The sequence below is a fragment of the Bos grunniens genome, chromosome 2 (genome assembly GCF_055505025.1).
Source record: "Bos grunniens cultivar Pamir isolate PY7600 chromosome 2, Bosgru_T2T1.0, whole genome shotgun sequence".
Lineage (NCBI taxonomy): Eukaryota > Metazoa > Chordata > Mammalia > Artiodactyla > Bovidae > Bos > Bos grunniens.
Genome location: NC_141166.1, coordinates 123448839 through 123470937, shown reverse-complemented (window position 1 = coordinate 123470937; position 22099 = coordinate 123448839). Strand labels below are relative to the sequence as shown.

Sequence of the window (22099 nt, the reverse complement as noted above, 5' to 3'; positions counted from 1 at the left end):
AATTTTTACTCAATATATGAAAGAAAAACTATGCCACGCCAAGTTGGACACAAATATTCCAATCATCAGTGTTGGGATGTCATTGCCTCAAAACACTATATACATATAGGAGTTTCCTCTGTCTGCTGTAACAAACTACCACGAACTGAGTGGCTTAAAACAGCAGAAATGTATTCTCTCTTAAAGTTCTGGAAACCAGAAGTCTAAGAACAAGTTTTCAGCAGACTCTAACACCTGCTGAAGGCCAGCAATCAAAGAATTCCTTGCCTGCTGGCTCCTGTAGCTTCCAGAGATGCTGGTGACTTTTGTGTTAGAGAACACAAAGGTCCTCGCCATTTAAGAACCCTTGTGATTCTGTTGGGTTCACTCTATTAGTCCAGCATAACCTTCTTGTGTAAGATGAGATGATTAGCAATCTTAATTCCATAGCATCCTTAATTTCTCTTTACCATGTAATGTAACATATTCACAACTCCTGGGTATTAGGACACAGACATCTTTGGGGGACCATTTTTCTGCCTGTGGCGTTAACTTTTTAAAATTAATCACTAAAATTTATTTAGTTTCATGCTACAATACTTCAATGTTTGCCTCACTTCATATCATCTTCTCTGTGTATCTCTCCTGTCTGTGCCAAATTTCTCTGTGCCACTAAGAACACTTGTGATTGGATTTAGGGCGCACTTGCATCCAGGTAATAACCAGGATTATCTTCCCCTCTTTTCCTCTCTCCTTAACTGTCCACTCTCCTTGAGAGATACCCCTCTCAAGATCCTTAAATTAATATGTTTTGGCCACAAAAAGCAGTACTCAGGGTTCCAGGAGTTAGAATGTGAACATGTCATTTTGGGGGCCACCATTCAACTCACTACAACTTACATCCATCAATCCATTCAGTCAACCAACATTTACTGATGTCCCTTTATACCCAGGTCTGTGACAGGTAAACAATGAAGGTATACAGAAGGAATCTCTGTCCTAAAGATCATAACCCAGTAATGGAGTAAGATAAGAGCCTAGCAGAGAGAGTTCTACAGGCTCACACTCAAGGAACAGCTAACCCAGATCAGAAAAAGAAGTGTCAGGGAAAAGCTACTCACAGAAAAACTAGTCCTTTATCTGCTCTTCTAGGAACACTATTTGAATTGAGTTCCTGGCATCAACAAAGGCAGCCAAAAATGGCTATAATCTAAACATCATACTTAATCTGTTAACAGTATGCTAACACAATTAGCTCAGTACATATAAATGCTATACTACTTGCAAAGGCTGACAAGTAAATGAAAGAACTTCTGAAGTAAAAAAAAAATTTTAATTAAAAATAGGATGAAAAATAGAGGAACACTTAAATAGCAGCAGAAGAAAACTGACCTGTGAGGATGGGGAAAGATAGGGCAAACATTCAGTATTCTTTACCAGAGGCAATAATGATTAAAAAGTTTCTGAAATTCTTTAATCTTGATTACCTACTTTGTTGTATGACCAAGGTTTTCCTGCACCAGAAATAAGATTTTAAAAGAGATTTTTAACCTCAGTTATAGAATTAAACGGAGAAGGCAATGGCACCCCACTCCAGTACTCTTGCCTGGAAAATCCCATGGATGGAGGAGCCTGGTTGGCTGCAGTCCATGGGGTTGCTAAGAGTCGGACACGAATGAGTGACTTCACTTTCACTTTCCACTTTCATGCATTGGAGAAGGAAATGGCAACCCACTCCAGTGTTCTTGCCTGGAGAATTCCAGGGTTGGGGGAGCCTGGTGGGCTGCCGTCTCTGGGGTTGCACTGAGTCGGACACGACTGAAGTGACTTAGCAGCAGCAGCAGCAGCATAGAATTAAAAACTAACCAAAATCTCCTTATTAGATACAAGTTCAGTTCAGTTCAGTCGCTCAGTCATGTCCGATTCTTTGCAACCTCATGGACTGCAGCACGCCAGGCCTCCCTGTCCATCACCAACTCCTGGAGCTTTAAACTCATGTATACAATGCCATGCTAAGTCACTTCAGTCGTGTCCAACCCTGTGCGACCCCATAGACGGCAGCCCACCAGGCTCCCCCGTCCCTGGGATTCTCCAGGCAAGAACACTGGAGTGGGTTGCCATTTCCTTCTCCAATGCATGAAAGTGAAAAGTGAAAGGGAAGTCGCTCAGTTGTGTCCGACTCTTAGCAACCCCATGGACTGTAGCGTACCAGGCTCCTCCATCCATGGGATATTCCAGGCAAGGGTACTGGAGTGGGGTGCCAGTGCCTTCTCCGAAAGACCTCAGCATAAACCAGCAATTCATATCATTAAGTCCTGTGATGTCTCTTTATAAAAGCTGTCAACCTCCGAAAGTTAAAATTTACAAATTATAGAAGTTTTCATGTATTTAACATTAAATGTAAGAGTTTAAAAAACGAAAGTCTACAAATTCTTCCTCAATTTTTTCAACTCTTTTATTCAATTTCTTCTTTAGTATCGACCATGCATCATAGTCCTCATGCCTACAACATGTTTTCAAAATATTCTTTTTCAAGAAGAAGCATTCTTTTTCACTTATGTCCCATTAAGACTTTCTATACATAAATTCTTTAAACTTAAAGGAGAAGCAGCTGTGGCTCCCAGTGGCCAATTTTATGACAGGGATATTTTCCTATCACAGTTTTTATATTTTCACATATGGTTTCTAAAATTACAAGAAACTCATAGAAGTTACAGTATTAGAAAAAAAAGATTAACAAAAGGAAGTTTAATTAGCTTTAAGCCTGTACTCTTCTACACGACAGCAATAAGAATATTATAATGTATGTTTTTAGACAACTAAGAAATGCTTTAAAACATATAACACATTACTTAAATTACGTGCTTTTGCATTTCCAAAGTCTCTGGAGTCGTTTACTGACTCAGCCAAACAATCACTATTATAGCAAACAGTCAAGTAGCAAGGTATTATCACACAACAAAGCACTGTCACCTACCTATTTGTTTGATCAGATTAAGACGGCTAAAACCTGAACTAATTCCCCTACAACATTTCACCTCAAGTATGTAACTGAAATAGAGGTGACATCCTAGATTTTTCACCATGATATGTGATGGAAATCTAAAGTCATCACCCCAAAGTTTCTGTCCCCCAGTTTTATTGGTTGGTAATTCAACCAAACTCTAATCCAAGTATTGCTGTGAAGGGATTTTACAGATAGAATTAGGTTATTTATCAGCTGATCTTAAAATAAAGAACTACTGTGGACTACTGCAATGAACCAAAGGAATCAAATGATCCCTTAACAGCAGCAGATGGCAGAAAAGTCAAATCAGAACTACAAGAGAACAGAGAGGTCAGAGAGACTCAAAGCATATAAAAAGACTTGATCTGCCATTGCGGCTTTTGAAGACAGAAAGAAAACCAGAAGCCAAAGAACAAGGGCAGCCTCTAGACGCTGAAAATAACCTCTGGCGACAGCTGGTAAAGAAACAGAGACTTCAGTCCTCCAACTGAATGCAACTGAATTTGGCCAACGACCTGGATGCAGATTCATCCACAGTTTCCAGAAAAGAACAGAGCCTTGCTAACATCTGAGCTCTAAAGAATCAAGCTCTGCCCGAGACATCTGACCACAGAAACTATGAGATAATAAACGTGTGTTGTTTTAAGCCATTAAGTTTGTGATAATTTGTTACAGCAAAAGTTTTTTAAAAATACAGATTCTGGTACCAAGTAGAATGCTGCTGTAATACCTCTAAGTGTGGACATACCGTTAGAATAGGGCAGTGGGTGGAGGCTGGAAGAACTTTGAGGAACATGGTAGAAATAGCATTGGACAAACCAGTAGTAGAAATCTATACTTTAAAGAACACTGCCAGTGATGGCTCACACACTGCTTGAAGAAATCAAGATCTGGAGGATAAAAAGATCTGTTTGTCACTGGGTATTACTTTGTCAACCATTTTGCCTTTAAACAGGAGTGTTTAGCACATTTCGTTTACATAATTGTCCATTCAGTTCTTTTAAATCTACTGTCTTGCTATTGCTTCTTTCATTTCATCTGTTTCTGCTGTTGCTTCTCTTTTCCTCCTTTCCTGTCCTGTTTTATGTCTAAGCCACCCCCATCTCTCACCTGGGTTAAGGTAGTAGCCAACTATCTGATCTCCTTGCTTCCACCCTGTCCCTTACTCCAAAGTCTATTCACATCACAGGGGCAGTCTCATCCTATTTTTTTCTACCTTTTCTGGGTAAAGACCAAGTGCTATTAATACAATAACCCCCATTACCTCTCTGGCCTCATCTCCTATTATTCACCCCTCCCTCACTCCATTTCACACGAACTTCTTGACACGTATTTGAACACTCCAGACACAATCCCACCTCAGTGCCTTTGTACTTGCTTCTTCCTCTGTTTAGAAAACTTTCCCTAAACATTTTTGAGCAAATGTTAGTTTTCCATAACTATTTGTAGTAAGAATAATGCCCTCCCACCCCAGATGTCCATGTCCTTATCCCTAAAACCTAGGAATCTTACATTACATGGTAAAGGAAAATTAGGACTGCAGATGTTAATATTGCTAATCAGATGACATTACAAAAGGGAGATTATCCTGACTATCCAGAAGGGCTGGAAGTCTTCACCAGGGTCCTTAAAAGAGAAAGAGCAAGACTTGACATGAAGCAGAATGATCAGAAAGATACAATGTTACTGGCTTTAAAGATGGAGGAAGAGGACCAGAAAGAAATGTGGGCAGCCTTTAGAAGATGGAAAAGGCAGAAAACAGATTCTTCCCCAGAGCCTCTATAAATTAACATGGGCTACCAATGCCTTGATTTTAGCCCATTGAGACCCATTTCAGATTTCTCACCTCCAGAACTGTAAAAATAATACACTGAATCATTTAAACCACTTTTAAGTTTATGGTAATATATTACGGCAGCAAAAGAAAACTAATACGCTACCTTAGTTATATAAGCCCTTATCTCCTACTTCCCTTTGCTGCTTAATTTTCCTCCACAAAATATACTACCTTCTAACAAACTATTTACTTTACTTATAAATGTAAATTTCATAAGTAAATGTAAGCTCCATAAAGGCAAAGATTATCTATTTTTTTCAGTTTCCCAGGGCCTAGTACATGATTGTATGCCAAGTATTTGCTGAATGAACATTTGATAGATTATAAATATAAATACATAAATATGTTGGAAAAGCTGTGCTTATGATGATGCTGACAGTGACAGAAATACCATTAACCTTAAAGAAAAACGAGATATAATCAATGGCTATTTGTAGTCAATGACATTCATTACAGCTATGCATTAATATCTCTCAAAACATCTTTATTATTCAGTCTGCATTCCTCTTCTTCTCAATTGCAACTTATTTTTTAATTACAGTTTTAACAATTCAGGAGACACTAATACATAATTTTTTTTAATTCTTAATGCTTTTCAGTAGAATATCATAACCTTATCTGTAAGTTCAGGAAAGAACCAATATACAAATATTTCCTTCCTAAAGAAAGTTACTGACATTTGAGAAAGTCTCCAAGTTTGAAAAATAAGACAAAATTTTGGCAATTACCAACAAAGGTCTTACTATCTTCATTCAAAGAGTAAAAAATTGTCACTGGTATTGAAAGGCATTGCTTACCTGTTCCAGGAGTAGTTGTCACAACTCCAACAAGAGGACTCTGCATTACTGAAATGTTTGCCTAAGCAAAAACAGAAGAAAGTGTTCAGGTCAAACGCAAAGTTCTAACCATAAAATAAACACAATAAATGTTGAAGAACTTCATTCAACAGACAACTGAATGTTTACCAGGTACTGGCAACGCCTCTTATTAGCTCACAATTGAAGAGTACTTTCTAAGTTTGCTTGTTTTGTTGTTGATTTTTTTTTTTAAGTTGAACACTACTAATCTAAAAAGGCAGACTCGTTGGCATATTATAATGTTTAAAATAAGAAAAGCTGAACTAGGTAAAAAGACACTATTTTTATTAACAGTAACACTGCTATTTGTTTTTAGTATCTAAAATACAGTATTTGAAATAACAGATATAATGGTGATTCTTCAAATCATCAAAGTTCAAACTGAAAAACAGAAGTTGGCAAAACTGTATTCCTAAATTGACATTTACAAACCATGAAATAGTATAGATTCAAATCAGTCTACACAGTAAACAGCATATCTCTGCCTCTACTAGTAAAAAGTAACAAAAACTAGTTCCTTTAAATCTGAGAAAATTAAAGATTCAAGTAGTTGAAAAATCTTTCTATAAACAAAATAGAAAACAATAATAGCTAATCAAGAATGAGAAAGGCTCTTTCTCTAGAAGTAAACAGAGAAATTTTTTTAATAGATTCTGATTAAAGTAAGAAAATCTAAAATCTGGTTATTACCCAGCAACCAGACCAAATGTCAAGAGATTATTAAAAGGAGATAAAAATTCATTGTTCAATTCTTAATGAGAACTTATGAGTAGAGAGAGGCTGACCAAAGTCTCCGGGGGTTAAACTCATTTGGACTTTAATAATATTCTTAGCAACTTTCAAGTCAAAAGCTTTCTCTACAAATTATGGCTCACAAGATTTTTAAACATTTTGAACATAGCAGTAACTATAAACTCCCTTTCTTTCCAGGTATTATCAGAGGAGTAATGAAAGGTGGCATAAACTTATAAGCCAGAGGTCCTCATACCAAATTAAACATCAGATTTATCTATCAACCTTTAGAAAAATACAACAGAATATTCTGGACTTAGTTAAGTTTATCACAATACTGTCCAAACATAACACAAACCACACCAAGTAACTGTTTTAGAGTAGGCATGTATATCTGTTAGGGAAATTATAAATAAAATGGAGGGAGTCTTGTTCAGGCTTCAGAAGCTGGAGAGCAGGCCTCTGACTGACTTCTGACCATGCCAAGCTATGTGCTTGCCAGCAAGCACACCAACTGTTACCAGCAAATCAAGTGGCACTTTAGATAAGAAAGGGAGTGGCATTTGTAATTTCTTGAGCCCCTGGAGGCCTAGCCAGCCTCCCAAAGTCTAAGAAGTCTTATGACTCATAAGGTAAAAGAAACAGCAATGTAAAACTTAAAAACCAGAGCTGCATTTTTGCACACAAATGGATGATGGTGTTGTTTTGCAGCTTGGAACTATAAGCGGGAGTCCCCAAAAACCTCACCCGTGGAATGGACACACCGCCCAGGACTCTTTTGCCTAAAAGGGACTCCAGACTGCTGTTCCTCTGGACTTCCCAACACTATTCAAGTCTGGATGTGGGTTTCGGCCCAATTTGGTGATATGTATGCAGTTACTTTTCTCTATTGTTTCTATTTCTTTTCTCTTAGTGGCAGTATATTGAAATTAATCAAATAAGCCTTTATTAAGAATTGAAACTGTTTATTGTGTGTGTAATGAATGGCTTCTTTTCTTAACCAATCCTTCTAACCTAAAATGAAGGATTTAAAACTTTCCACAAAACAACATCTCAGTTAATTATAGGACTAGCCACATTTCAAGCGTCGACAGCCACACTTGGCCAGTAGCTACTACACTGGACAGGAGGGCAGGTGTACAAGTGTTGGTAAGAGAAAGTATTCTGTTTAACACAATGAATTAACTTTGCTTTGCTTTACAAATAGGCCCAGTAGGCCAGGTGTATCAAGCCTATAATCAAAATTTACTGAAAGATTTTTCTACTTTTCTTAAACTTGCCAATAAATATACTATATTTGATTTAAAGAAAAGCCTTTAATATTCCTCCAAATCAAACAGCAGAAGTATCTTTATACAATGAACTTACCAGTTCAGCTGAAACATTTTGTTTCTGTATCCTACTAAGCATAACAGTAATAGGAGAGAAAACTTTTGACTATAAAAGGTCCTAAACTTGCTACTTAAAAGAAAAATCAATACTACCTTTCAACTGACAACCAAGACTAATCATAGTAGTATTAGCACAGCATCGTTCTTGTCAACACTGGCACTAAAGTCAATATTCCCTGGGTTTAAAATCTGGCTCAACCAGACTGGCTGCCTTGGGCTTTTGGTGTCCTAGTTTCCTCAATGATGAGATAAAGCTCCTAAGAGTCATTCATCCCAGGGTCATTGTGAGGATTAAATGAAATAATACATGAGATCAGGGCATGTACACTACAGGCATTTCATAAGTATTAGACACTTTTTTGTGCTATCAGTCCCATCAAAACAGAGAATCTCTACCTTGCAATCCATAACTGAAAGTGACACTGGCAGAACACCTACATCCACACCAGCCAAGATTTAACATCACCATCAGAACACCTACAGGAACAGACTAGGCCATCACTCATAAACATGCAGAAGGAAGCATTTTTAGTAAAATAAGTAAACAGTGAACAGCTCTAAAAGAGTATTCAGTTCAGTTCAGTCACTCAGTCGTGGCCGACTCTCTGCGACCCCATGAATTGCAGCACGCCAGGCCTCCCTGCCCATGACCAACTCCCGGAGTTCACTCAGACTCACGTCCATCGAGTCAGTGATGCCATCCAGCCATCTCATCCTCTGTCGTGCCCTTCTCCTCCTGCCCCCAATCCCTCCCAGCATCAGAGTCTTTTCCAATGAGTCAATTCTTCACATGAGGTGGCCAAAGTACTGGAGTTTCAGCTTTAGCATTATTCCTTCCAAAGAACACCTAGGACTAATCTCCTTTAGGATGGACTGGTTGGATCTCCCTGCAGTCCAAAGGACTCTCAAGAGTCTTCTCCAACACCATACTTCAAAAGCATCAATTCTTTGGCACTCAGCTTTCTTCACAGTCCAACTCTCACATCCATACATGACCACTGGAAAAACCATAGCCTTGACTAGAAGGACCTTTGTTGGCAAAGTAATGTCTCTGCTTTTGAATATGCTATCTAGGTTGGTCATAATTTTCCTTCCAAAGAGCATCAGTCTTATACTAATAAACCATCCCTAAAAATAATGACCTCAAATCATCACAAGGTACCTGAGATCTGGATAAAACCCTGGATCTTCATTTGTTCTGTCACAAAACTATGTATATTGAACTTTTAAACAACCACTGACAACCACAACAAAAACTACCAGTGATTGTAGACTCTATGGTAACTGTCCCTAATGCTTATTCCTATGCAACAGAGTTATACTAAAACAGACTTCAGGGAAACATTTCAAATTACTGACCCTCACTGTATAACCACATGAAAACATGAAATGAGTATGCATGGCCATAAATGAGGATATGTGTATCACCTGTCTTCTTGATGTTAAAGGTGTTGATCCAAGTCCTGGGCTGGAAATGTCATCATATATACTTCTAACTGGCGGAGCTCCACTTTTATCTTTATGAGCTGGTACAACTGGCTGTGGTGGTGATCCACCTAACAATGTACAAACAGCATAGTCAGGTGAGAAAACAAAGAAATCTTCCATCTATCTGGTAAGATCCTTTAGTATTTTTAAAATAAGGCTTAAACTCCTATCTCCCAATGTTTCTCAAACCTTAATACACAGAGTCACTTGGGCATCTTGTTAAAATTCGGGTTCTGTCTCAGACCGTGTGGGATGGAGCCTGAGATTATGAATTTCTAACAAGCTGCCAGTGATGCCAATATTGGTGATCCATAGACTGCCCTTTGAACAAAAGGTTCCAGAACAAGGACTATATAGAAATGTTAGTTTTTAGTGAATGCGTACAACTTTTGTTTTCTCTACAAAATGCTTAACAATTCAATATCAAATTTAATCCTATTTCTCACTTGAAAGTAGAATACCAAACAGCTCTAATTTGTATATACCTGAAAAAATATAATATTTTAATGTGGAATTTGACTGTCAAATTCCCATGTTTCTCACAGTAAAAATTTATTAAAGTACATAATAAACATACAGGAAAAGGATCAACTTTGGGGGCTACAAAGAGGCCTTCTTAGGTCAGAGAATCATCAGTGTCAAGTAGTAGAGCAGCCCACATCTTCTGTAAGACTAATGTCTGAGTCAAGACGGTGCAGCAAAAGCCATGCACACCAGAGCACAGGCTATAGAACGAGCCTGGCCCAACCTTTAACCGCCTGTGGTCACTAACCAGCGAGCTCCAGCAAGCTCTATACCGCATTTAGCATCAGTTTACTCCTTTAAGAAACAGAGACAGTACCAACTACTCTTTAAGACTGATAAAAGAATAAGATAACATATAAAATGCTTAGGATACTCCCTGGCTCATAAATACTTAATATATGGTAGCTACAACAATAAAATAACACACTTGAAATATGTAAAAATAAATAATCTGTCCAAGATAATGTTTCTAACTGAATCGCTTCAGTTATAACTTATGATAATTCTCCCTGATCTTTAAAAAAAAAAATTATAAACCACTTTAACACAAATAACACCTCACATGCATGCACGCTAAGTTGCTTCAGTAGTGTCTGACTCTTTGCCACCCTATGGACTGTAGCCCACCAGGCTCCTCTGTCCATGGGATCCTACAGGCAAGAATACTGGAGTGGGTTGGCCATGCCCGCCTCCAGTGGATCTTCCCTACCCAGGGATCAAACCCAAGTCTCTTACATCTCCTGCACTGGCAGGTGGGTTCTTTACCACTAGCGCCACCTGGGAAGCCCAATAATACCTTAAGGACAATTAAAAAAAGAATTTCCATTTAAACATCTATTAAAACACTTATTAGCTCACATTTGGAATTCAACCATTTCTGTAGCTCTCACTATTCATGGTCAAAATTTCCAAATTATCTTTTAAAATATTTGTTTGCTAAAAGAGTCCTGTATTAGATGTTTTGTTTACACGACAATATTTTGTGCTGGCAACTGCAGAGCATAGTTTGTGGAGTAAGTCCTTTCACTAAACACAGTGAGTAAGAATCTTAACTCACTAACACTAGAAGTCAAATTCATATCTACAAATTTACAAATTATATTTCTTTTGACTGAATATTTGCTGTTATTATATTAAGACAAATTTTTTAAATTGAATCCAGCTGAAGCTGAATGACCATATTCCCCTCCCCCACCCAAACACACTTTAACATCTCCGAAATAGGAATAATTAACAAAAATGGCAAATGGTGTATCATATTTAGTGCTTCTCTTTCCTAGTGGTGCTTAATGGTGTTACAATCAATGCTAGATTGAATAAAATGCAGTATGCATATTTTTAGGGATTCTTAGAATTAAAGTAAATTATATTGCTTACACCTGTTTCAATAATTTTAGGTGACGAAGGTGAAAGCTGCCTCACTCCTCTTTTTAAAATTCTGGTACATGTACTGATAGTACTTAAAACTACACTAAGCAATTTACCTTTGTTGTCGTCTAGTTACTAAGTCATGTCCAACTCTTTTGAGACCCCATGGACTGCAGGCTGCCAGACTCCTCTGTCCATGGGATTTCCGAGGCAAGAATACTGGAGTGGGTTGCCACTTCCTTCTCCAAGGGATCTTCCCCACCCAGGGATCCAACCCGCATCTCCTGCATTGGCAGGCAGTTTCTTTATGGCTGAGCCACCAGGGAAGCCCAAACATTTACCTACCTGCAAGTAAAGGTGATCTCATTTCCATTACTCCTATGGAAGGGCCACTAATTGATCGAGGCTGTGGAGTCACTGGAGCTGGCAAATCCCCCATTAAAAATCCAGGTAAGAATTGGGCATTAACCCCTGGCTTTGGAGACGTGGGTGAACCCAGCATCATTGGTTCAGATCCTAAATGAATCAGAAAATAAAATACAGAGAAAGGACTTCAATGTAATAATAGGTAACAAAAAGATACAAGGACCAGTATACACAATTTTGAGAATTTAATAAAAATTGTTAAATATTACAAAACCACAGTTAAATTATTTTAAAAATCATAAAATTTTTCCAGAAAAATATGAAAATATTTTGCATTAACAAAATAATATTTGACAGATGTTTACATTATTTCATAGATTTAAGAATCAACATTTATTTTTAAATTTTTGCTTATTGACTAAAAAAAAAAAAAAATCCCTACTACATACAGAACAACTTCTTTCCATTTCTGGCAGTTTCTACTATGTAACAACCAAAAACAAGGACAGGATGCACTACCAACATAAAGTCTAAGCAAATTAGACACAACAGATTTAGCTATATGTCCCATTTTTCTTTCCCCATACACAAAAACCATGGTCATTTCTGTAATAAAAATGTAATTACGCACACATTAAAGCACGTATGAAATAACAGTGATGACAGCATACCAACTAAGAAATATGCTTTGGGTAATTTTTTAAAACCATTCATTTTAAAGTTAGGAATAAGCACACACACACACACAAAAAATAAAGTTAGGAATAATCAATAAGTCTCCCTAACAGAAAACCAATTAAGAGGAGAACTGATACTTCATGATGATCCATTCAAAATTATTTTTCACAATTTATAGGCTAGGTAATATTATTATTCCAACTATGAAAATAAGGAAGCTATAACTTCCTCTGATTTCAAAACAAAATAGCACAGTAAGGAGAACAGGAGCTCTGGAGTCAAGAGACCTGGTTTCAAGTTTTTCAGAAAGATGGACATAATCACAGCACCCAGCTTTGATTAGAAAGCCAGCAAATAAAGCACTTAACTCAAGTGCCTAATATACAATCAGTACTCACAAATATTAGTTATTACAATTATTATTCTAATAGTACCTTAAAAGCCAAAACCTACTGTGTACATGTAGAATTTGCAATTTCTGCTTATGAAAATTTAATTTTTCAATTAACTGACAAAGCTGATTTGTGATTTATGGAACTCAGAAAGTTCAAACACTTGATATTTTATACAGCCTTTATTAACTACACTGTAATTTTAACTGCCTCAAAATTGTGCTTAGTACTATCCAAATGCTGTCAATTAATTACTCTTCCTCTTATTTCTCATAGCAGACCTTGATATTAACAATGCAAGCACATGAAAAAGGAAAAGAAAGCAAATACTGAAATAGGTGTGAAGAGCTATATTACACTGTAATTACTTCAAAGTGCTAGTTACTATGTTACCATGGTACTACTACATATTTCCAAAGAACATAATACTAAAATCAAATCAAAAGTCTAAACAAAAGCTATTACGAACATGTATTTATAAACTCAAAGTACAAAGTTTTAGGTACCATCTCCCAGCCCCAAAAGAAAAAAAAAAAAAAAACATATATGGGCTTCCTAAGTGGCGAAGTGGTAAAGAATCGCCTGCCAAGGCAGGAAACACAGGATGGATCCCTGGCTCGGGAAAATTCCCTGGAGGAGGAAATGGCGACCCACTCCAGGATTCTTGCCTGGGAAATCCCATGGATAGAAGAACCTTTCATGGGGTCGAAAAAGAGTCAGACATGACTTAGCGACTAAACAACAGCAGCAGCAAGTATACTAAAAATTAAGTCCAAAAACTTTTGACACATCTTAATACATACTGTGATACAATAGAAATAACCAAAGTGAGGAGAGCCAAAGGACTCTTAACTAAACTGTCACTAACCACCGAGCCCTCAGACTAATTTTCCTTAAGAGTTATATTGTTGGATCCTCAAGTCTTAAATTTCCGAGTCTCTACTCCTAAAATGTTAAGTGGTGTGTCTTACTCAGCTAGCATTGTTTGTCGAAGTAACCATAGTTTTAGTGTTCCATTAGGTGCTGCTGCTAAGTCACTTCAGTCGTGTCCGACTCTGTGCAACCCCATAGACAGCCTCCTACCAGGCTCCCCCATCCCTGGGATTCTCCAGGCAAGAACACTGGAGTGGGTTGCCATTTCCTTCTCCAATGCATGAAAGTGAAAAGTGAAAGGGAAGTCGCACAGTCGTGTCCGACTCTTAGCGATTTTCAAATACATCTCTATTATAGTAGATGGTTTATTTTCTGTTTTAAGCTATTCCACGGTTCTCACAAAACCCACAACTCAACCGACACATACACACAATAATCGACATCCAAGGTTGACACGCAAGATTTTTTTTAATGCCCCCATTATATAACGGAAATGATTTTTTAAAATCATTCAGTTCAGTTCAGTTGCTCAGTCGTGTCCGACTCTTTGCGACCCCATGAATTGCAGCACGCCAGGCCTCCCTGTCCATCACCAACTCCTGGAGTTCACCCAAACCCACGTCCATCAAGTCGATGATGCCATCCTGCCATCTCATCCTCTGTCGTCCCCTTTTCCTCCTGCCCCCAATCCCTCCCAGCATCAGTCTTTTCCAATGAGTCAACTCTTCGCATGAGGTGGCCAAAGTACTGGAGTTTCACCTTTAGCATCATTCCTTCCAAAGAACACCCAGGACTGATCTTTAGAATGGACTGGTTGGAATCATTACGTGTAGAGGAAAAGATCCTCTACAATAGAGTCATTTTCCCAAGATAAAGAAAATGAAGCGAACTCATGGCTTCCTATTAAGGGAATATCTGAATGGTTGCCATCACCTGGTTAATTAAATATCGAACAACTCAAGTTTCCATTAACAACACATTCCTTTTGCGAATCCCGGGAGGAGTTGGAATCAAGCAGTAACGAGAAGCCCAGGTGACCGAGCAGCCGCGAAAGGTGACCACGCTCCAGGGCACCGCCCACCCACGTGTTCACAGGTGACGACCTTCCCACCAACGCTTCACAGGATCCGGGAACCCAGCATAGCGTCTGCCGTGCCGGCGAAGTCTCAGGTATGGACAGGTCTGGATCTGGCTTGTGGAAAGTATACCAAGCGGCTTAGTCACCACCACAAGACCGCCGTTTCTTCGACTTCCTCGGAGCCCGCAGCGTCCCGGAGCCCCCTTGGTAGCTACAGGGTGGCGACGCCTAGAGAAGAGGGCGGACTTGGAACCTGGGGGCGAGCCAAAGGGCTAGCTCTTTGAGGCTTGAAATTAGCAGACGAGACCCTACGATTACTGTCTCTCAGCGTGCCCGCTTCCAAGCTTACAGTGTGCATCGCAGTGCCAGCGAGGAAAAGCAGTTTTTTACTCACCCAACGTGGGCGCCTGGGGTTCCACGGCAAAGGCTGCCATCACAGCAGCAGCGGTATTCACCCCCGGACCTTCCTGATTTTCAAAAATGGCGGAAACTCTCCCCACGGGTGGGGCCGCGCTACCTTATGGGATTGCGTAACTTCCAGACATGCGCTGTATCTGTTGTGGCGCCGGCGCTGCCATTTTGGCATAGGGCAGCAGTCTTCTCGGACTACTTGAGCGGGAAGAATTTTTCTGGTAAAGTGATGAAACAACGTGGAAGTTGTGATTTCGGGACTTCCTTGCTCAACTGTGAGCCTCCTGATTTGTTGGTGCTTGAGTCGTATAGTAACACAAGTTACTGTAACGCTTCCATAGTTAGCGAGAGTTTGCTGCTGCTGCTAAATCGCTTCAGTCGTGTCTGACTCTGTGCGACCCCGTAGACGGCAGCCCACCAGGCTCCCCCTTCCCTGGGATTCTCCAGGCAACACTAGAGTGGCTGCTGCTTTTCTTTAGATATTATTTGAAGAGCGCGCACACAAACACCTTGTATTTATCAATATGTGTGTGTGAAAATAAGTTGTTTAGCCATTTGCAGCAACATGAATGGACCTGGAGATTATCATAGTGAGTGAAGTAAATCAGACTAAGAAAGACAAATATGATATAGCTTATATGCAGAATAAAAAAAAATGATACAAATGAACTCATTTACAAAACAAAAATAGAGAACTTATGATTAACAAGGGGAGAGGATAGGGAGGAGCGATAAATTGGGAATTTAGGACTGACACATCACACTGCTAGTTTTAAAACAGATACCCAACAAGGACCTACTGTATAACACAGGGAATTCTGCTCAACACTGTAATAACTGAAATGAGGAAAGAATTTGAAAAGGAATTCATATATGTACATGTATAACTGAATCAGTTGGCTGTACATCTGAAATTAACACACATTGTTAATCAACTATAGTATAAAATAAAAATATTTTTAATAAAAGGAAATAAAAGGAAAAAACTGTGTTTTTTAGTTTTGCTCACTTACTAATTTTATTAAAGTCATATGCTACATGTGTATATTCTGAGATGCTCTCTGATCCATACCAAACTCACTATCCTGCAAATAGTCACCATCCTCCCTATTTCCTCTGGGGTTTTCCTGAAATCCCAAATCCAGCCAGGATTTTTCTAATTTGGGTGAGGTAATAACAATTCCCGGAGAAGGCAATGGCACCCCACTCCAGTACTCTTGCCTGGAAAATCCCATGGACGGAGGAGCCTGGTACGCTGCAGTCGATGGGGTCGCTAGGAGTCGGACACGACTGAGCGACTTCACTTTCACATTTCACTTTCACGCATTGGAGAAGGAAATGGCAACCCACCCCAGTGTTCTTGCCTGGAGAATCCCAGGGATGGGGGAGCCTGGTGGGCTGCCTTCTCTGGGGTCGCACAGAGTCGGACATGACTGAAGCGATTTAGCAGCAGCAGCAGCAGCAATAACAATTCCAGCATCAAATGACAAGTTTCCAGAAATCAAAGCTTAAAACCACTTACAGATGAAGTGACTTTTTCTTAACAGATGTTATGTATGGGTTGAACTCTCTCCCCCAAAATAAATGTTAAGATCCTAACCTCCAATACATATGAATGTGACCTTATTTGGAAATAGGGTCTTTGCAGATGTAATCATGTTCAGATGCAGTCATACTGAATTACTACAAACTTCATGGCTTAAACCAACACAAATTTATATTTTATAGTTCTAGTGGCCAGAGATCCAAAATGATTGTTATAGGACTAAAACCAAAGTGTCAACAAGACTGGTTTCTTCAAGAGGCTCCAAGGGAGAATCTGTTTCCTTGCTTTTCTAACTTCTAAAGGCTAACCATATATTATGCACTTAGCTTTTGGCCCTGTCCTCCTGCTTCAAAGCCAGAGGCATAGCATCTTCTACCTCTGACACTACTTCTCTGCTTCTGTCATCACATGGTCTTTTTCTTATTTAGTAAAATCCCCCTCTGCGTCCATTTTATAAGGACCTTTGTAATCACATTTAGGGCTACTCAGACAATCCAAGATAATCTTCCCACGGTGGTAACCAGTTGTGGTGATTAAGTTAATAATCATGTCTATAAAGTAACATTCATAGATTCCAGAGATTAAAATGTGAATATCTTTGGAGGTTCTATTCAGGCCATCACACCCAGCAATTCCCTTTCTAGAAATAAGGTACCAAGAAAAGTTCATCAACGAAGGGATTTCAATATAAATTATGATCTAGCCAAATAAAAGAACATTATGCACCTGTTAAAAAGAATAAAATGGATTGGATATGTGACTGTATGTATTGATCTAGAAAAATCTCCATGGTTGATGTGAAAAAAGCAATTTGAAAACATTATATAGCATCATTTCATTTTAACTTAACAAAAAGTATACATCTGAGAACAGATGCAGAGAGACAGAGACAGAGACGCTTATTTAAATGAAGGAAAAATCTAGAAAACATTCCTTCAAAAGTATTAACAGGGAAGGTAGAATGGGAGAGGGGTTTGTAAATCAGGGGATTTAAGAAGGGCCCTTATTTTACCTTATATAACTTTTAGTAGTAGATTATAGGCATTATTTACTATTTTTAGTATTCTTCAAATTAAAACACTTTCTTTCCTTTAAGAAACCCATTTTCCTTCAGTTGCTTTTCAATCTTCTACCCTTTAACTGTCTCTTTCCTTATCAAGTTATAAAGATGCCTACTTGTCCCTCTCACAGAAACTTTCCTATGTCTTTTCTCTTTCTCCTAGCTACCATGCACTAATTTCTCTCACATTTCTCTCCTTTTCTCAAGATCTCAAAATTAGAGCCTACAGATTTTCATAGATGATCTATTTCCCTAACTTCACCATTTGTTGTTTAATTCATTACATACTAGCTACTATGTAAATCTTATGAAACTACTGATCCCCAGCTATTTTTCTCCTTGTGGGCAGACTAAGCCTGTCTTCTTGACGTCTGCAGTAGTCAACAGCTTTGACCATCTTTTTATCTAGACAGTGTTGTCCATGTTTTTGGTGAGGCTACACTTCCTATTTTATCCCATAACTTTCTAATCTTTGTCTGGTTTTTCTATACCTGATCCTACTTTATTCTAACCTGGACATATTATTAATAGTCAAGACTTTGTCCCCTCTCTTCTTAAATTCTTTATGTTCTCTCTGGGAGTCCTTGTGAATTGTCATGTCTATGCAAAAAAAAAAAAATCCAATATTATAAACCCCAGCTCTCTCTAAAGCCAACTGATACTTTCCCAGATGCTTGATGAACAATCTACCAGCACACCAAGCCTCAAAAATAAACTCATCTTACCCTAAAAGCAGCCCCATTCCAGTTGTTCCTTTTTCTATTGACCTCTTAGAAATTCAAAATCACAATATGTTAGAGTCTAAAATGATACAGACATTTATTCGAAGTCCAACTGATACACTTAAATCCTGTATTACTTTGATTTGTATTAAATCTCTTTAGATTGTAAAATAGAAACAATACCTACTTTGAAAGGTGGTTATGCTTAGTACGGGCTTCCCTGTTGGCTCAATGGTAAAGAATCTGCCTGCCAAGGCAAGAGACATAAGAGAGTTGGGTTTAATCCGTGGGTCAGGAAGATCTCCTGGAGAAGGAAATGGCAACCCACTCCAGTATTCTTGCCTGGGAAATCCCATGGACAGAGGAGCCTGGCAGGCTACAGTCCATGGGAGTGCAAAAAATTCGAACACGACTTAGTGACTTAACAATAACAATATGCTTAGTACAGTGCCTCGTCCGTTTTGCTTTTTCTGGTTTCCATTTTCCCTTCCATCAAACATTCAGATACCAAGTCCTATTCTTTCTCTCTCCTCAATGCCTAGACAATTGCAGTCAACTCTTAAGAACGCCATGCCTTCAATCTCTCCCACCAAACACCACCATCCAATGCTCCCATCCTTGTACACACTAGTCAGCTGTCCAAAACTCTCACCAACTTCCCACTCCCTACAGTAGCCTCCTTTTCTTCAACTTCACAAGCTTCACGTGTGCAGCACATGCCAACCAATAGTGTCTCCCATTACACTGTATACATTCTCAACCAGGCAACAAGAGGAAAATCAGAATCCTTTGGGGGGTGGAAATTGCTATAGATTGAATATTTGTGTTCCCATAGTTATTTGTTGGAAATCCTAACACCCAGTATGATGTTATTTGGGAGCTGGGAACTTTAGGAAGTGGTTAGGTCATGAGGGTTAAGTCCTCATGAATGAGATTAGAGCTCTTACACAAGAAACCATCCAGAGAGCTCCCCAATCCCTTTGGTCATGTGAGCATAGAGCAATAAGATGCTGTCTGTAAGCCAGGAAGCAGGCTCCCACTTGACACCAAATCTGCCATATCTTGATCTTGGACTTCCCAGCCTCCAGAACTTTGAAGAAATAAATTTCTTTTGTTTATATGTTCCCCTGAGTCTATGGTATTCTACTGTGTGTGTGCTGAGTCACTTCAGTCATGTCCGACTCTTTGAAACCCCGTGGACTGTAGCCTGCCAGGCTCCTCTGTCCTTGGAATTTTTCAGACAAGAATACTGGAGTGGGTAGCCATTCCCTTCTCCAGGGGAACTTCCCAGCCCAGAGATCAAACCCACGCCTCCTGCATTGAAGGCAGATTCTTTACCATCGAGCCACCAGGGAAGCAAACAGCCCAAACAAACTGAGACAGGACAGTAGGAGCATCTCTTTTGCTGATTCAAAAGGAATATATATTGTCACCCTACCTTCACCAGGCGTGGTTGAGAACCTCAGTTTTAAAACAGTCTGTTCACTCTCTCACCCTAGCTTTCTGCTCCAATCAATTCTCCCATTATTCCCCTTTGCAAGTGTTTCAACATTTTGTGAAAGATCTTCACATTATACTCCTTGCTCACAGCAGTACCCCTGTTCAGCATCTCTTTGCTTTCCACCGCCATTTACAAATTCCTGTTATTGTAAGTGGCAGCTCTCTTCCACCATGAAACTTGCTCCAGCCCTGCCAGCTAATCGTTTCATCTCAAAATGTGTAACACATCATTTCTGCAACTCATTTGCTACAAGATACTTGTTTTTGTTTTTTAAGTTTTCTTTTCAGCCCTACTAGATGAATTTTCTTGAGGACAGGATCGTAATATTTTCTATTCTGTTTTTCTATCACTTTCCAATAAAACTATGTTGAAAAAGTAAATGAATGAACAAATTTTAATGACAAACTATATAAATAAGTGTAATTATCTGATACAACTTATTTGATGCAATTTTCATGTTTTAAAATGTTTAAAATAATAATTTTACACTAATTCTTCCAGAAGTGCTCACTATACATATTATAAATTGAAGACCTATTTGTAGTTCTGTTTATCCTTTTTTGGTAAAATGAAATTTCTATAAAATGAGATAAAATGGGTTATCTTGAATGAATACCATTGTATAGCACAATTTTACTTTTTATGTTTCTTGTTAAACTACAATCTTTAGAAATACTGCATGTTCATCATAGTCTTCTGTACATGGATATTATTATCTTAATTGCAATACTTGCTTTCCTACTTTCTTTTCTGAACACGGTAAATAAAATGTCAAAGTGGAACACCTGTTCCCTATTTCTATTCTGGATTTGTGGTTCTCTGAATGCTGCCTTCCAGTGACATATGATTCCACCCAAGTGTTATTTTTGTAGATCATTGATTTTCAGATTTATATGGAATACTCTTTCATTTAACAAGGTTTTGGGCAGATACTTAATACCTACAACAGACCCACTCTGGTTGAGGGGAAGAAAAAAAAACAGGAAAAGTGCAAGTCCCACTAACTCAGGATTCTTGCCCCCTCAGCTGTCAATTATCACCTTCAAATAACCCCTGAAGCACTTGGGTGAAATCCCTACGGCTACAGAGAGTCCAATCTGAAGATTAGTTTCCAGCCATATACATTTCAGCTTTCTTCTAAACACAAATTTTTAAAAAGTCAGAAATGTATTTGAGACATGAAGTCTCAAAATGTATTAATTTTCAATATATTTGATGTATTTGCAGCCAAACTACCGTGTGTCTATCATACACACTTAATATTCATCGACCTATTTATAAATGTCATTAATATGCAATGTTTGTATATAAACCTAAATTATTAAATTCCACTCTTAGTCTACTTTAAAAATAAAAGCAAAGAATTTTGACACTGAAGCAAAGAAAAATGATATCCACCTTTGGTAAGAATTTAGGGAAAGAATAGAGTTTGTCACCTTTGAAAAGAGAGCCAAGAGAGGCAACATTGTCGCACTCATGTTCCCATCATCTGAGCTTCTGGCAGCTGGTGTAGCATGGACAGGCCATGACGTAGATTGTGATGTCACATAAAGCATTTGGAGAGACCATGATTTCATAGGGCCCAGGGACAAGCGATCTCCAAAAGAGCTTTGTGGTGTTTAAGACATAGGGATTTTGTCCAGAAAAAAAAAATGCAAATCAATTAGTTGTTATTTGCATTGTCTGATCACTATAAACAGTAAAGGCCAAAGCTACATCTTTACAAATTAAAATCAAGATTATATTTGGAAACTTACCAGTGTTTTCTGATTTCATTATAGTAAACAACTGGCAGAAAGAGGGTAGCCAAACATCAAAAGAGGTATCAGCTTAGCTGACTCACTTGTCTTTTAACCGATTAGATAGTTCTTAACACCTGTAGGGGTTTCCCTCATGGCTCAGTTGGTAAAGAATCCACCTGCAATGTGGGAAACCTAGATTTGATCCCTGGGTTGGGAAGATCCCCTGGAGATGGAAAAAGCTACCCACTCCAGTGTTCTGGCCTGGAAAATTCCACGGACTGTATAGTTCATGTGGTCACAAAGAGTTGGACACCACTAAGAGACTTTCACTCACTCACTCACTAACACCTGTTGGAAGTAAAAAGACAACATCAAAACTTACATATACCTATAGGAGAGAGTGGTGAATAGGCAGAACACAGGATTTTCAGGGCAGTGAGACTATTTTGTATGATATTATCATGGTGGATACATGTTATTTTAAGTTTGTCAAACCCAAAGAATGTAGAACACCAAGTGTGAATCCAAAGTAATGTAAACTATGGA

At 38.6% G+C, this 22099-nt stretch overlaps 1 protein-coding gene across 3 annotated transcripts in view; it reads right to left on the bottom strand.

Moving 5' to 3' along the window:
• NUP35 (nucleoporin 35) overlaps window positions 1-21896 on the bottom strand; it is a 38831-nt gene extending 16935 nt beyond the window's left edge. For 2 of the 3 annotated variants that reach the window (XM_086361611.1, XM_086361633.1), the window contains exons 1-4: window positions 14966-15065; window positions 11530-11700; window positions 9232-9359; window positions 5621-5681 (exon numbers count right to left, since the gene is read on the bottom strand). In XM_086361611.1, the coding sequence (XP_086217737.1) occupies window positions 5621-5681; window positions 9232-9359; window positions 11530-11700; window positions 14966-15005 (400 nt within the window). In that variant the 5' untranslated portion in view covers window positions 15006-15065. Of the gene's footprint in view, window positions 1-5620; window positions 5682-9231; window positions 9360-11529; window positions 11701-14965; window positions 15066-21247; window positions 21420-21568 lie in introns of those variants that run through there. The other variant, XM_086361622.1, reaches the window with a different exon arrangement.
• Between the last annotated feature and the right edge of the window lie 203 nt (window positions 21897-22099).